The sequence below is a fragment of the Microcaecilia unicolor genome, chromosome 7 (genome assembly GCF_901765095.1).
Source record: "Microcaecilia unicolor chromosome 7, aMicUni1.1, whole genome shotgun sequence".
In the NCBI taxonomy this organism is placed as follows: domain Eukaryota; kingdom Metazoa; phylum Chordata; class Amphibia; order Gymnophiona; family Siphonopidae; genus Microcaecilia; species Microcaecilia unicolor.
Window position 1 is genome coordinate 28395776 of NC_044037.1, and position 12347 is coordinate 28408122.

General features: G+C 42.6%; 1 protein-coding gene and 1 long non-coding RNA gene across 4 annotated transcripts in view; one reads left to right on the plus strand and one right to left on the minus strand.

The window, feature by feature from the left end:
• Positions 1–148: 148 nt before the first annotated feature.
• LOC115474880 lies at positions 149–1445 on the plus strand. Its single transcript, XR_003942923.1, has 3 exons — positions 149–220; positions 573–637; positions 671–1445. It is a non-coding gene; the product is annotated as an uncharacterized LOC115474880 (long non-coding RNA).
• Positions 1446–2633: 1188 nt separating this feature from the next.
• The window catches only part of ATP1B4 (ATPase Na+/K+ transporting family member beta 4), a 50561-nt gene continuing 40847 nt past the window's right edge, over positions 2634–12347 (minus strand). For all 3 annotated transcript variants that reach the window (XM_030210578.1, XM_030210576.1, XM_030210575.1), the window contains exons 6-9: positions 11664–11860; positions 8641–8697; positions 4914–5009; positions 2634–3296 (exon numbers count right to left, since the gene is read on the minus strand). In XM_030210578.1, the coding sequence (XP_030066438.1) occupies positions 3135–3296; positions 4914–5009; positions 8641–8697; positions 11664–11860 (512 nt within the window). In that variant the 3' untranslated portion in view covers positions 2634–3134. The remainder of the gene's footprint in view (positions 3297–4913; positions 5010–8640; positions 8698–11663; positions 11861–12347) is intronic.

Below are 12347 nucleotides of genomic sequence, written 5' to 3' on the forward strand. Positions count from 1 at the left end.
TTTCATGCTGAGCTTGAAAACCAAAAGGGTGAATGTTCATAAGGATGCAGGACCTTATCTGTTCCACTTCTTTCTGGTGCAAAATGACAGAGCCTCCTCCAGCACAGGCTTTATCCTGACTTCCTCATAACTATGGCTCCTCTGCAAACAGGCTATGAGGTCTATGCATAGGAGTCTTTCCAGAGCATTTTACCCTCGCCATAAAATGACTGAAACCGTGGTACTTCACAACAGGGGCATAGCCAGACTTCAACGATAGGGGGGTCCAGAGCTGAGGTGAGGGGGCACATTTTAGCCCCCCCCCTCCCGGTGCCGACAACCCTCCCCCGCCAGCCAGCCATTGCCGACACCGACCCGCCCGCCATTGCCGACACCTCCACGTCAGACTCACAGAAACAGAACGAAGCCTTGCGACCTGCAGGGCTTCGTTCTGTTTTGTGTGAGTGTGACATCCGTCAGAGGCAGAAGCCAAACGAAGGAAGAAGACTTCAGCCGCCAGGAGGGGAGGGTTGAGAGGGTCACTGGCAGGGAGGTCCAGGGCCAAATCTACGGGGTCCCAGGCCCCATAGCAGCTACGCCCCTGCTTCACAATGCTGCTCAATTAACCAGTGCTAGGAGGACAGTTGATGGTTGGACTGTGGAAGGCAAATTCAACTGATTTCACCTTTAGAATTGAGCATCATGTACAACATACATATGTACACATGTAGTCCATTAAAAACATCCAGCTTCTAAAACTCTCCCTTCCTTGTAGAATCCTCAGTTCTATCATGATGTTCAGACCCTGTGCCGAGTCCTGGTCCCCTGTTGCTTTGTGCTAGCAGTAGGGGGAAGCTGAGGGGTTAGATTTGTAGTGAACCAGAGGCCCAACCTCAAATCAAATAAAATGTCAATTATTTTCCCTTTAAGTACTTCGTCTAGTAAGGACAAAGAGCACAAGACAATCCTTATAAAGGAAGGCCTAAGAAGTTTGCAGGTATCAAAGCGAAAGCATAACTAAGCCTTTTCTGTCTGTGCATATCGCCTGATTGGATGGTCTGTATGTGGCCTTTTCTAAAGGTAGTGAATGGAAAGTAGCCTTGCTCCCTTCATGGCAACTCAATAGGTGAGTAACTTTTTATACTGAGAAATTCTTCATAAAGAGCCTTATTGACTAATTCTCTTCTGAGCCCTTGAACACTACAACAAAAACAGAACAAATAAGCTGAGGGCCAAAATTACCACTGTCTGGGGTGGGGGGGGGGGGGGGGGGAACAATTTATAAATGACCCTTTCAAAACCCAGCATAAGATTAAACAACATTTTGGAGTGTAGTTATCAATGTGGGCTACTATTAAGACGTTATTTTACCGCAGGTCCCATTTTCTGTAATGAGACCTAGTTACTAATAACTAGGGTTACCATACGGCTGGCTCAATCCGTCCTCCTTTTTCTGGAGCCATATGGTAACCCTACTAATAACTGAGGTTAACAGTAAAATAACATGTCTCAACAGTAGCCCAGTTGATAACTGCCCCCCCCCCCCCCCTTTTAAGGAGTATGGGCAATCTCGGGGGCAAAATCTTTTAAATCCCCAGTACAGAATCTAGCATAAGCTTTTATAATGTGTTAAATTTATTTTGAACTATATTTACAGAAAATAATGGGGGCAAAGGTTTTCCTGAGCTGCAGTGCAGGACTGAAATCATTGGGATGTCCTAGGTACGCCACAGGTTGGAGTTTTACTTGTGCTGACAATGTACACAGAAATGCGAATGGTGCTGGAAAAGCCATCCCAGAGGCATGGTGGAAAGGGCTGGAGCCACACTGCTTAACATTACACCTGTGATTTAGCAGCAGAGGTTACTGTTAATATCCCTGATGAACAAAGCATTTAATAAAAGGAGCGCTTCACGTGGCCTGGGATGCTTGGTTTTAGGATAACAAAGTACACGGCAGCCAGACTCATTTTTGATAAATCACGATTTGAGAGTGCATCACCCCTTCTTGAAAAGCTTCATTGGCTCCCTATTAGAGAACGAATAAACTTCAAGGTCCACACACTGATTCACAAGATCATCCATGGAGAATCTCTGAGCTATATGACCGACTTGATCGAGCTACCCACCAGAAACACTTCGAAATCCTCTCAAAATTATCTCAACCTGCACTACCCCAACTGCAAAGGACTCAAGTATAAATCCTCGTATGATTCAAAGGCCGTCAACTCTGGAACGCCTTACCCAGACCCATTCGTTCTATAAAAGACTACCTACCCTTCAGAAAATCACTGAAAATCCATCTATTCAAGGAAGCTTATCCAAACGCCACGACCTAACCCTACAAACCTACCTATTCATCACCCGATCCTGTGACAACAGCAATGACTCAGACCACGCCTCCTCTAACTTTTCCCTATGCTTACCCTGACCCTATTCCCTGATTATCTTAATCTAGCCTAAAACTAGCACCTCCTCCTATCTCCTTTACCCCCTCTCCCTTATAATATTACCTATCTACACATCCCCATTACTCTGCCAAGCTTAGCCTGCTCTCTCTGTACTATACTTTGTAATCCTACTACTATGTAAGCCGCATTGAACCTGCCATGAGTGGGAAAGCGTGGGGTACAAATGTAACAAATAAATAAATATTCAGTTCTGTATTTATAAATGGCACTCCTCCCTGTGTTAACAGAGGATGGTTCTTAACCTTAAAGAAAAGCAACTGCGTTCAAACATAACACATGCTAGGACTGCTTCCAGTTAGAAAGATTGTGACCCGTGTTATCCTGCACCACAAATTCTGCTCTCGACACCAGCGGGGATATTTTGATAGCAAACTGCTTCCCTTTAAAACTCTATAAATAAACACATTAAAAACATAGTAGGTTGGACCATTATTTTGTAGAGATCTCACCTGCAAAGATAAAGTATGTTTCTTGTGCGTATGGGATGAATACTATTAATATCACTGTGCCTACTGTTTGAAACCCTGCATGGAGCTGGGGCAGCTAGTGTGCAGTTCAGTCTGAAACAGTATGACTATCTTTGTAAGAGAAGAGGTAAGTTTTTATCAATTTCACATAGGTAGAGAGTATGATTGCAATGGTGGAGTAAAACCTCAAATGCTTCCACAACAGTATCGTTGTATGCTTATACTCCAATGTTCAATGTGAGGAAGACTCTTCCAAGGAAGCGGTCATTCTTATTGTCATTGACGATGCCTTTGCCATGGAGTTTGCACTGAATGCTTACAGGGTGATTTTTCCTTACGTCTGTGAAGTGCATGGCCACCAGAGGCGATGTGTAATTTGGCTGAAAATACAATAAAAAATCAAAGATGTCAACTACAACATCTAAATGGGAATTCCTTAATAAGGTTTAGCTAGCTGGTCTATGGGGAAAACAACACTCTGTTCTGCACAATTTGGAGGGAGGCAAAATAACTGATGGAGTTGAACAACTGCAGAAAAACCATCTGAAAATCCTCCAAGCCAGTACCAATGGAGCTCATTTTTGAAGCAGATGGAAGAAGTCGCAAAATGGCCACATCTACGTCCATCTGATGAAAATGTCTAAATTGCAATTTTCGAAAAGGCAGAATTTTGGGACATTTTCCACTGAGTTCATTCAATAGCAAGGGGGCATGTTTGGGGTGGGATTAGCGCAACTCCAAAATTAGGATGTCTTTCAGCAATAATGGAACAGAAAGGCGCGTCCAAATCTAACAGAAGTATGTTTTTATCTAGACCTTTTTCAATCACGTCCGAGTTTTTAAAAAGATGCTCTGAATGACCAGTTGACCACTGGATGGATTAAGGCTTCCCCAGTGGATGCTGTCCCCCTTCCACCTCCTCCCCCCCCTCAAGAACTGAACCTGAAAGGGGATACCAGGCACTATGACAGCATTGAGTATTATGGGCATACCCAACAGAGCAGCAAGCAGCTCCCAGGAGTAGCCTAGTGGTCAGTTCAGTGGACTGTGAATAAGGGGATCCAGGTCCAAATCCCACTCTACCTAATACATTTGTAGTAGAAATTGTGAGTCATCCAAAACCACCAAATTACCTACAATACCTAAATATAGAAGACACCTGCAGACTTGAAGGCTATTGTAATGGTATCCAGTTAGGTACAATAGGTTTTATTCTGTTCCTGGAGGGCTCGCAATGCAAAACAAAGAACTTATAGCGGGAATTGTACTTGTGTACCATTGCTTAAAGTCCACTGCACTGACCACTAGGCTGCCCCTCTGATCTTCAGGGACATCTGTGTGGCCATTTTTCTCAAAATGATGCCAGACGAGCTTTATTGTGCCTGGATTTTTGGCATTTATAAGTTGGATGTGTCAGTTTGGAAAATGTCTCTTCTTTGTAGATGTCTTCGGTATAAATTCGTCCATCTTTGAGCCATTTTCAAAAGGGAAGCCCAGACATTTTTCCTGTTTGAAAATGACTCTAAGATGGACCTTTTTTTGTTGTTGTTGTTGTTGTGGTTGGAAAAAATGAGCTAAATGTCCAAAAACGTTCCTCAATATCTTCTACAGCAAATTGAAACCTATCTGATGAGACAGGCCAAATCAGGCCATAAACTGTTCCATGACCGTTAGATACTCTGGACTCTGATTTCTACAACTTTGATCCCGAAGAGGCCAAACGTTGGGTCAATTCATATCTCAGTAGGAAGGGAAACTGAACTGACTGGATGGGCCTTATTTTCCTTAACTATCATTATAATTTTCAGGTTAATACTGAAAGTGAAATATTTGCTGACAAAATGAAGAAAATGTAAGACAATGCCTAGAATTAATTTAACAGGAATGAACGTCAGTGGTACCTGTGGCTTCCCTGAGACCTCACTATCCATCTTGCTAGAGAAATGGTCTTAACAGTACTCAAAGAATGCCCAACAGGCTGTTACCACAGCACTTACATGTGAGAGTTTGCCATAGAAAGGAAAGTACATGAGGTCAAATGTCCCATTCCCTGGATAGAAATTTACTGCTTTAAGATCACTTTCTTCACTTTTCTACAATGGAAATAAAAACAAGCATTACTATTTATGGTCAATCATATTTCAAGCTATTTTCTTGTACAACTTGTGGTGCTGGAACAGGAGGGGCAGGAGCCTGTGCTCCCTCCCCTCTCCATTTTTAATGTTGAAAGGGCCATATACCTGCCCTTCTCACCCTACTCCCTCCACATACTTTTTGAGAAAAAAATATGAACTGGTAGGTTTTCAGATTATCAGTTCCTTCCCCAGCAATTCTATTTTCATCCCACCCCCATATTCTTGCTCCTCCCACTGACCCACCCATGGACCTCTTTGCTCCCAAGTACCATAATATTGGTTCTGTTGGCAGTGAAACAGATAGTTAGTTAGTGTGGTATTAACTCACTGAGTCCATTCATGCTCACAGATCCCCACCCCCACCTTTTCTGTCTAATGTGTGTGAGTTGGGGTGAGTAAGCAGGCTCAGCGAATCCCCCATGCTAACTGCTTAATTCACAAGAAGGAAAAATCAATCAAAACCGGGGGGGGGGGGGGGGGGGGAGTTGGGGCAGAAATCATGAGATAAGGACCACAGGAGAAAGGGGAACCATGAGGTCTGGCTGGGTAAACATCAGAGGAGGTCATGAGGTTCAGAGACGAGAGAGAATACAGTGACATAGTTACATGATACTCCCAAACCCATAAGTCAAATGTCCAACCTTGCTTCTTGGCCACTGTCTCCCCCCTACAGACTTTTACAAACCTTCCACTAAATTAGAAGCAGCTAGTTGACCGAAATGGACTTAATTACATGTCCCTAATGAGGCAGTTCCTCATCACGGTTCTATGAACACATTTTTGTGTGTGAAATTTTCACTATTACCTCAGAACACAGGCGTCAAAGCACTCAGAGTTGGCTCCTTTAAATACAATTTCGGTACTTACAAAAAATGTCCATTTTACAGCCCTAGAATCTGATGTTACAGAACAGATGTAGTGCTATGAGGCTACTGAAGTTTCTCTCAGCCCCCCCCCCCCCCCCAGATAATAATGCCCCAAACATGGAGAGCAGGAATATTTCCTTTTGCATGCTCTTCCTGCTGAGATTGGCACACAGAACTCTGGTGACTATAAGCGTCTTAATCACAAGAACCTGAGGTCACCAAGAAATTTCACCAAAGTCACCAAGCAGCTAGATGATAATAATTTAATAGGGCTGAAAGTTAATTACAGTAAACTCTGTGATTTATGCCTTAATTATTAATTGTGATTTAAAAAATTAAATGTGAATACAAAAAATGAATTACATTGCAGTGTCTCCTGTCTCCTCCACACCTCTACAACTCCTAACCCTGTCCTTGGCACAATCCAGCATCTTTCCCCCCACCCACGATTGAACATCACCCTCCCCCCCCCCCCACCCCGGTACCTTAAAGGCTTTCTTCTGTTGGTCCCCGGATACAGCAGTATTCACATATGCTGGCTGCAGCCTGGTCTGTTCCTCTGACCCATCCCACCCATGCAGAAACAGGAAGTGATATCAGAGGGGGCGGACAGGCCAAACAAAAGCTTTGGAGGAGGCCACAGGCAGCATATGCACAATGCTGCCACTGCTGGGGACCAAAAGAAGGCCATTTGTAAGGCAGACCAGCGAGGGGGGGGGGGGGGGGGGCAGATGCCATACCCAGGTGGAGGGAGAGGAATATCTGCAGACCCATGAGAAGAACTGGTGGTGAGGCGGTAAACTCCAGCAGCCATGAGAATAGCTTGGTGCTGCTCACCACCAAGGTTGTGCCACTGCTCATGGGGGAGGAGGGAAGAGAAAGAGAGAGAGAAATAATGGACCCCAGGAAAGAAATAATTATAATGGACCTGGGGATGAGGAGAGGGAGGGAAGGCAAAGAATGGGAGAGATGTTGGATCTGGGAGAGGGAGGGAGATTATCAGGCCTTTAGGGAAGGGGATGGGATTTGATATATCGCCTTCCTGTGGTTACATTCAAAGCAGTTTACATATTATATACAGGTACTTGATTTGTACCTGGGGCAATAGAGGGTTAAGTGTCTTGCCCAGAGTCACAAGGAGCTGCAGTGGGAAAAAAATAAAATACCTTTAATTGTGCAATTAATCGTGATAAAAATTTTAATCAAAATGCAGCCCTATAATGTATGCACTGAAACCCTTTTCCCTCACCTGCCTGGCTCTGTTTAGCCCTCTGCTGCTTTGTGCTTTTAAAAATATAAATTTAAATAAAAAGCTAAATGAATTGTAAGACAGAGAACAGTCTGTCCTCCATTCTTTCCTCTTGTTAGTCTTTAACTTGCAACCAACTTGTGGCTGGGTAGAGTTCATCCTTGTCGCCTCTTAGAGCGTTTCCCTTTTCATTCAGACGTTACAGTGAAGCAAGGAATGGAAGGAGGGAGAGGGTGATGGCCAGGAAATGGACATTAATTATAAATATGCTTCCAACTCGCCAAATAATTAAGCATTAACAGGAAAATGACCCTTTCAAATGTTTTATGTTGTTTTTTTTTTGCATTTAAGATGCATGCATATCTGTACTTCCCTCATGCTATATTCCTGAATGTCAGACTCTAGGACATTAATAGACTGTGAAACTGTTTTAGGGGACCTTTTACTAAAGGGTGTTAAACCTTAATGTGCACTTACTGCCGGATTCTATATATTGCACCTTAATTTCTGCACGTACATCAAAGCATACACTATAACAATGTGCACATTTTAATTGGTTAACTAGCTAATCAGCACTGTCAGTTGGATATTAACGAGCAATTATCAGCACTAATTGGCTTTAAGATTTATGCGCATAACTCGCTAAGCATATTCTGTAACATGGTGCGCATAAATTCTAAGTTGCTTAGTTGAAATGGGGGTGTGGCCATGGGCGGGGCACGGGCATTTCAAAAATCTATGAACGTTATATAACACACCCACTCTGCGCCTAATTTAAGCATTGGGATTTTGTGCCAAGTAAAATGTGGTGTAAATGGACACAACTAAATTTGGTCATGTGGAGAAGCCTCAGCGTATTCTGTATACCGTGTGGAAATGTAAGACTATTCTATAAAATTTAGGCGTACTTTTTTCCATGCAGAATTTTCAGGTGCCATGTGTAGAGTCTAGTCCTTGGCGAGTTGCAATGCCTGTTTCTATGCGTTGAGTGCGCGTGAGCTATTTTCTACATATATTTTTTAAAGGGGGCATGTCATGGGTGGAAGTAGACATTCCCAAGTTATCCAGCTAGTGTGTTCGCATTAGTGTGCGTTAACTGGATAAATCAGGGTTAACGCAGTAGCACTTAGCTCCTCCTAGATAGGAAGTGGTAAGGGTCCCATGTTTGGTTTTGTTTTTTGCAGGTGCCACGCATTAATGGGACCATTAGCACATGACCTGTTAAAAAAAAATGCCCAACCTTAATGCCATGATAAATCTGGGTTTAGCATGCTGGAAAGTCCCATGTTAGAACCCACAAAGCCTAGATTTCACTGCACCTTAATACAAAGGCTGTTAGAATCCTAAATGATAAATATAGCCCAAGAAATAGCAAAATAAAAAGGTTAGTTCTGTAGTGCAGACTGCAGCATGAATCTCCATTTAATTTCAATATGGAACGTTTTTACAGACTGCAGCTCATCGGAATAATTACCTGAACTTCACAGGAGACAGAGACTGGAATCCCCTGGCCTGGTCGGTAACCTATAATCTATAAAAAGAAAAATCTTTAATTGTTCTGATAAAAGATCACAGGCTCTTCTGGCTGCTGGCAGCTCCATTTGAAATTCCTCTGTACATTTCACTCATTGACAAGTGCATGTTAATCCAACTCTAGCCCAATCTGATTCAGTTTTAATTCTGTGCTGTTTTCCCTTCCAAGCTCAAAGCAATGAAAATTCAAACCTAAACAAGAATCACAATAACCACAATTCATAAAAGTAAGGTGGTTTCCCAGACTGGGCCCATAGCTCAGGCACAGGAGACTCAAGGTCAAGTCTCTCATCCAATGGGACTGGCAGAGGTCAAGTATGTTTCAAAGCTGACATGCCTGATCCAGGGGAGAGAAAAAGGGAAGGTGGTTGCCATTACTGCAGTGAAAGACCAAAGCTGAAGGCTAGTTTCAGAGAAGATTTCTCTCTAGTTTTCCTCACCAACAGCAATCTGTGTGTCATATAGAGATGGGCAACACAGGAAATGCCAATGGCAGGGATCATTACCAAATGAAAGTGAGCAGAAAAAGCAAGACATTTTGTCTTTCATTCTTTGTCAATAATATTGTGTGCTATTTAGAAATTGTCACCCTCTTTCCACACAGTGTGCAGTATTTCCAGAAACTGCCACAATGACAAAATGACCCAAAAAACCCCCAAATAAAATGAAAATTCCCATAAATGAAACGGGAAACAACACAGATCGAAACTTTTCTGGTTATCCATTCCCTAGTGTCATGTGGAGAGGAAAGTGGGTAAATGCTTTAAAAGGGTTGGAACTGGTACATTTCTTGCATTTTATAAATCATCCATCTAAGTTAAAAGCACAAGGACTGCAACAATACACCCAAAAGTAGAAGGATAATAAAGAGTAAAAGCAAATTAAGCCATTATAATCGGACTTCTAGAATGTTCCTGGAAGAGATTACACCTATCCTGGAGGACTGTCAGTTCAGGTTTCAGCCAGGAATTTTCTTCTTAATGGAGAACTGATTCTTATTATACTAAGGTAACAGGTCTTTTCAAAACTTTCATCAATACATACTATTGCCTAAAAGGGACAATTCAAAATGAATTAAAGTAGGATTATGTTGCATTGATCTACTACTACTACTACAAATCTAAGGAAATACTTCTTTACGGAAAGGGTGGTGAATGCATGGAAAGACCTCCAGGGGGAGGTGGTGGAGACAAGGACTGTATCTGAATTCAAGAAAGCATTGGATAGGCATTTGGGATATCTTAGGGGAGGAAGAGATAGTGGATGATATGGATAGGTAGACTGGATGGGCCATATAGTCTTTTTTTTCTGTCATTTTCTATGTTTCCATGAGAGAAACTACTACTACTACTTATCATTTCTATAGCACTACTAGACGTACACTGTACACTGAACATGTAAGAGACAGTTCCTGCTCGACAGAGCTTACAATCTAATTAAGACAGGCAAACAGAACAAATAAGGGATGAGGGAATTACTTAAGGTGGGAATTATAAAACAGACATGGGTACTGAACAAGTGAATAAGAGTTAGGAGTTAAAAGCAACCTCAATAAGGTGGGCTTTTAGCCTAGATTTGAAGATGGCCAGAGATGGAGCTTGACGTACCAGCTCAAAAAGTCTATTCCAGGCATATGGTGCAGCAAGATAAAAGGAACGGAATCTGGAGTTGGCAGTGAAGGAGAAGGGTACAGATAAAAAAGATTTACCCAATGAACGGAGTTCCTGGAGAGGAGTGTAGGGAGAGATAAGAGTGGAGAGGTATTGAGGAGCTGCAGAGTGAATGCACTTGTAAGTCAATAAGAGGAGTTTGAATTATATGTGGAAACAGATAGGGAGCCAATGAAGTGATTTGAGGAGAGAGCTAATATGAGCATAATGACACTGGTGGAATATAAGTCATGCAGCAGAGTTTTGAAGGGGAGAGAGATGGCTTAGTGGGAGATAGGTGAGAAGCAAGTTGCAATAATCTAAGCGAAAGGTGATAAGGATTCTGATAGTGTGCTCAGAAAAGAAGGGACGGATTTTGGTGATGCTATAGAGAAGGAAATGACAGGTTCTAGCACCATGTGCAGAGAGAGAGAGAGGAGTCATAACAACATATAAGAACATAAGAGTAGCCATACTAGGTCAGACCAATGGTCCATCTAGCCCACTATCCTGTTTTCCAAACAATGGCCAAGCCAGGTTACAAGTACCTGGAAGAAACCCAAATTGTGGCAACACTCCACACTACAAAATCTGAACCCACGTAGCTGGAGACACAGGCTTCCACACCCGTGAACAGTTTTACTGACATCAGGGCCAGCTCAACCTATGGATCAGGCGAGGTACTGGTTTAGACACTAGTGATAAAGGGTGCCAAAATCCTGGTCCAGCATCTCTCTCTCTCCCTCCCTTCCCTCCTCTCTCCGGGCAGAGAGGGACAGATGCCAGATCGGGATTCAGGATTTTGTTCCCCTTTATTAGGGTTATCATATGGCTCCAGAAAAAGGAGGACACGTTGATCCAGTCCAGGTTTTGCTTCCTTTGAAAGCAATGGAAGTAAAACCCAGACTGGCTCAATCTGTCCTCCTTTTTCTGGAGCCATATGGTAACCCTATCATCAGCAGTGTGTGTGTGTAGGGGGGGGGGGGACTTGAGACAGAGGGGAGCTACTGGATTGTGAGGGGTGGGGGAGGCATTGATGCAAATGTTGGCTCAGGATAACACAGTCCCTTGAGCTGGCCCTGGACATTCTTTTTACAGACCTTACAATTTTGCTCAAAATTTACTGACTCAGTGAATTTGTTGACAATTGCAACCCTGAATAGGGACACAAGCAACAGGGGAAACCCCCAAATAATTAAAAATGAAGGCTTATTGCACCGTCGCACAGCGTAGGACAGGTCCAATTGAGCTGTAAATCCAAAGGAGCAGAGGAGAAACTGCCAAACAAGGACAAATAAATTATAAGTTTCTGTACCCGGTTCATCTTCAGAAAGAGGCAAGGTTTGCCCTCAGAATAACCAAAGGTTGGATCCTCAATCCCAGAGCAGTTTTCTAGGAGAGAACGCTTAAACTGGCATGCCTTCTTCTCTTCCATCACTGTCCCTTCTTGCATGAAGTAGCTCCCTGGGTTACACTTCACATTCTTCGCTGCCTGTACACTATCATTATATGCTAAAGTGAAACAAAACATGGTTTCAATATTTCAGCTAGAAACATAAAATATGATGGCAGGGAAGGACTGAAAGCTCCTTCTAACTAACCCAACTTACTTCCTGTTTAAATGCCATATAGACCTGTCCTGGGAGAGCACCAGCCAGTCGGGTTTTCAAGATATCCTCAATGACTACGCATTAATAAACCTAGGGTTAATTACAATATACTAGTTGTACAATTAGATACTATCACAATCATAAAAAAACAACTGTTACAATATATCAATCTTTATTATCCTTCATATAAATATTAAATCTTAAAATTTCCTACACACTTTGTTATTATATGACATATAATTCTCACACACCGCAACAAATAGTCACACTTCAAATCCCATCACACCCAACATACTCATTGTACTTCAAATCATATATCTTATAAGGGATTAACTGTAGAGTACTTATCTCTGTATCACTTTAGAGAATTGTTCAAGCCTTTCCACAAT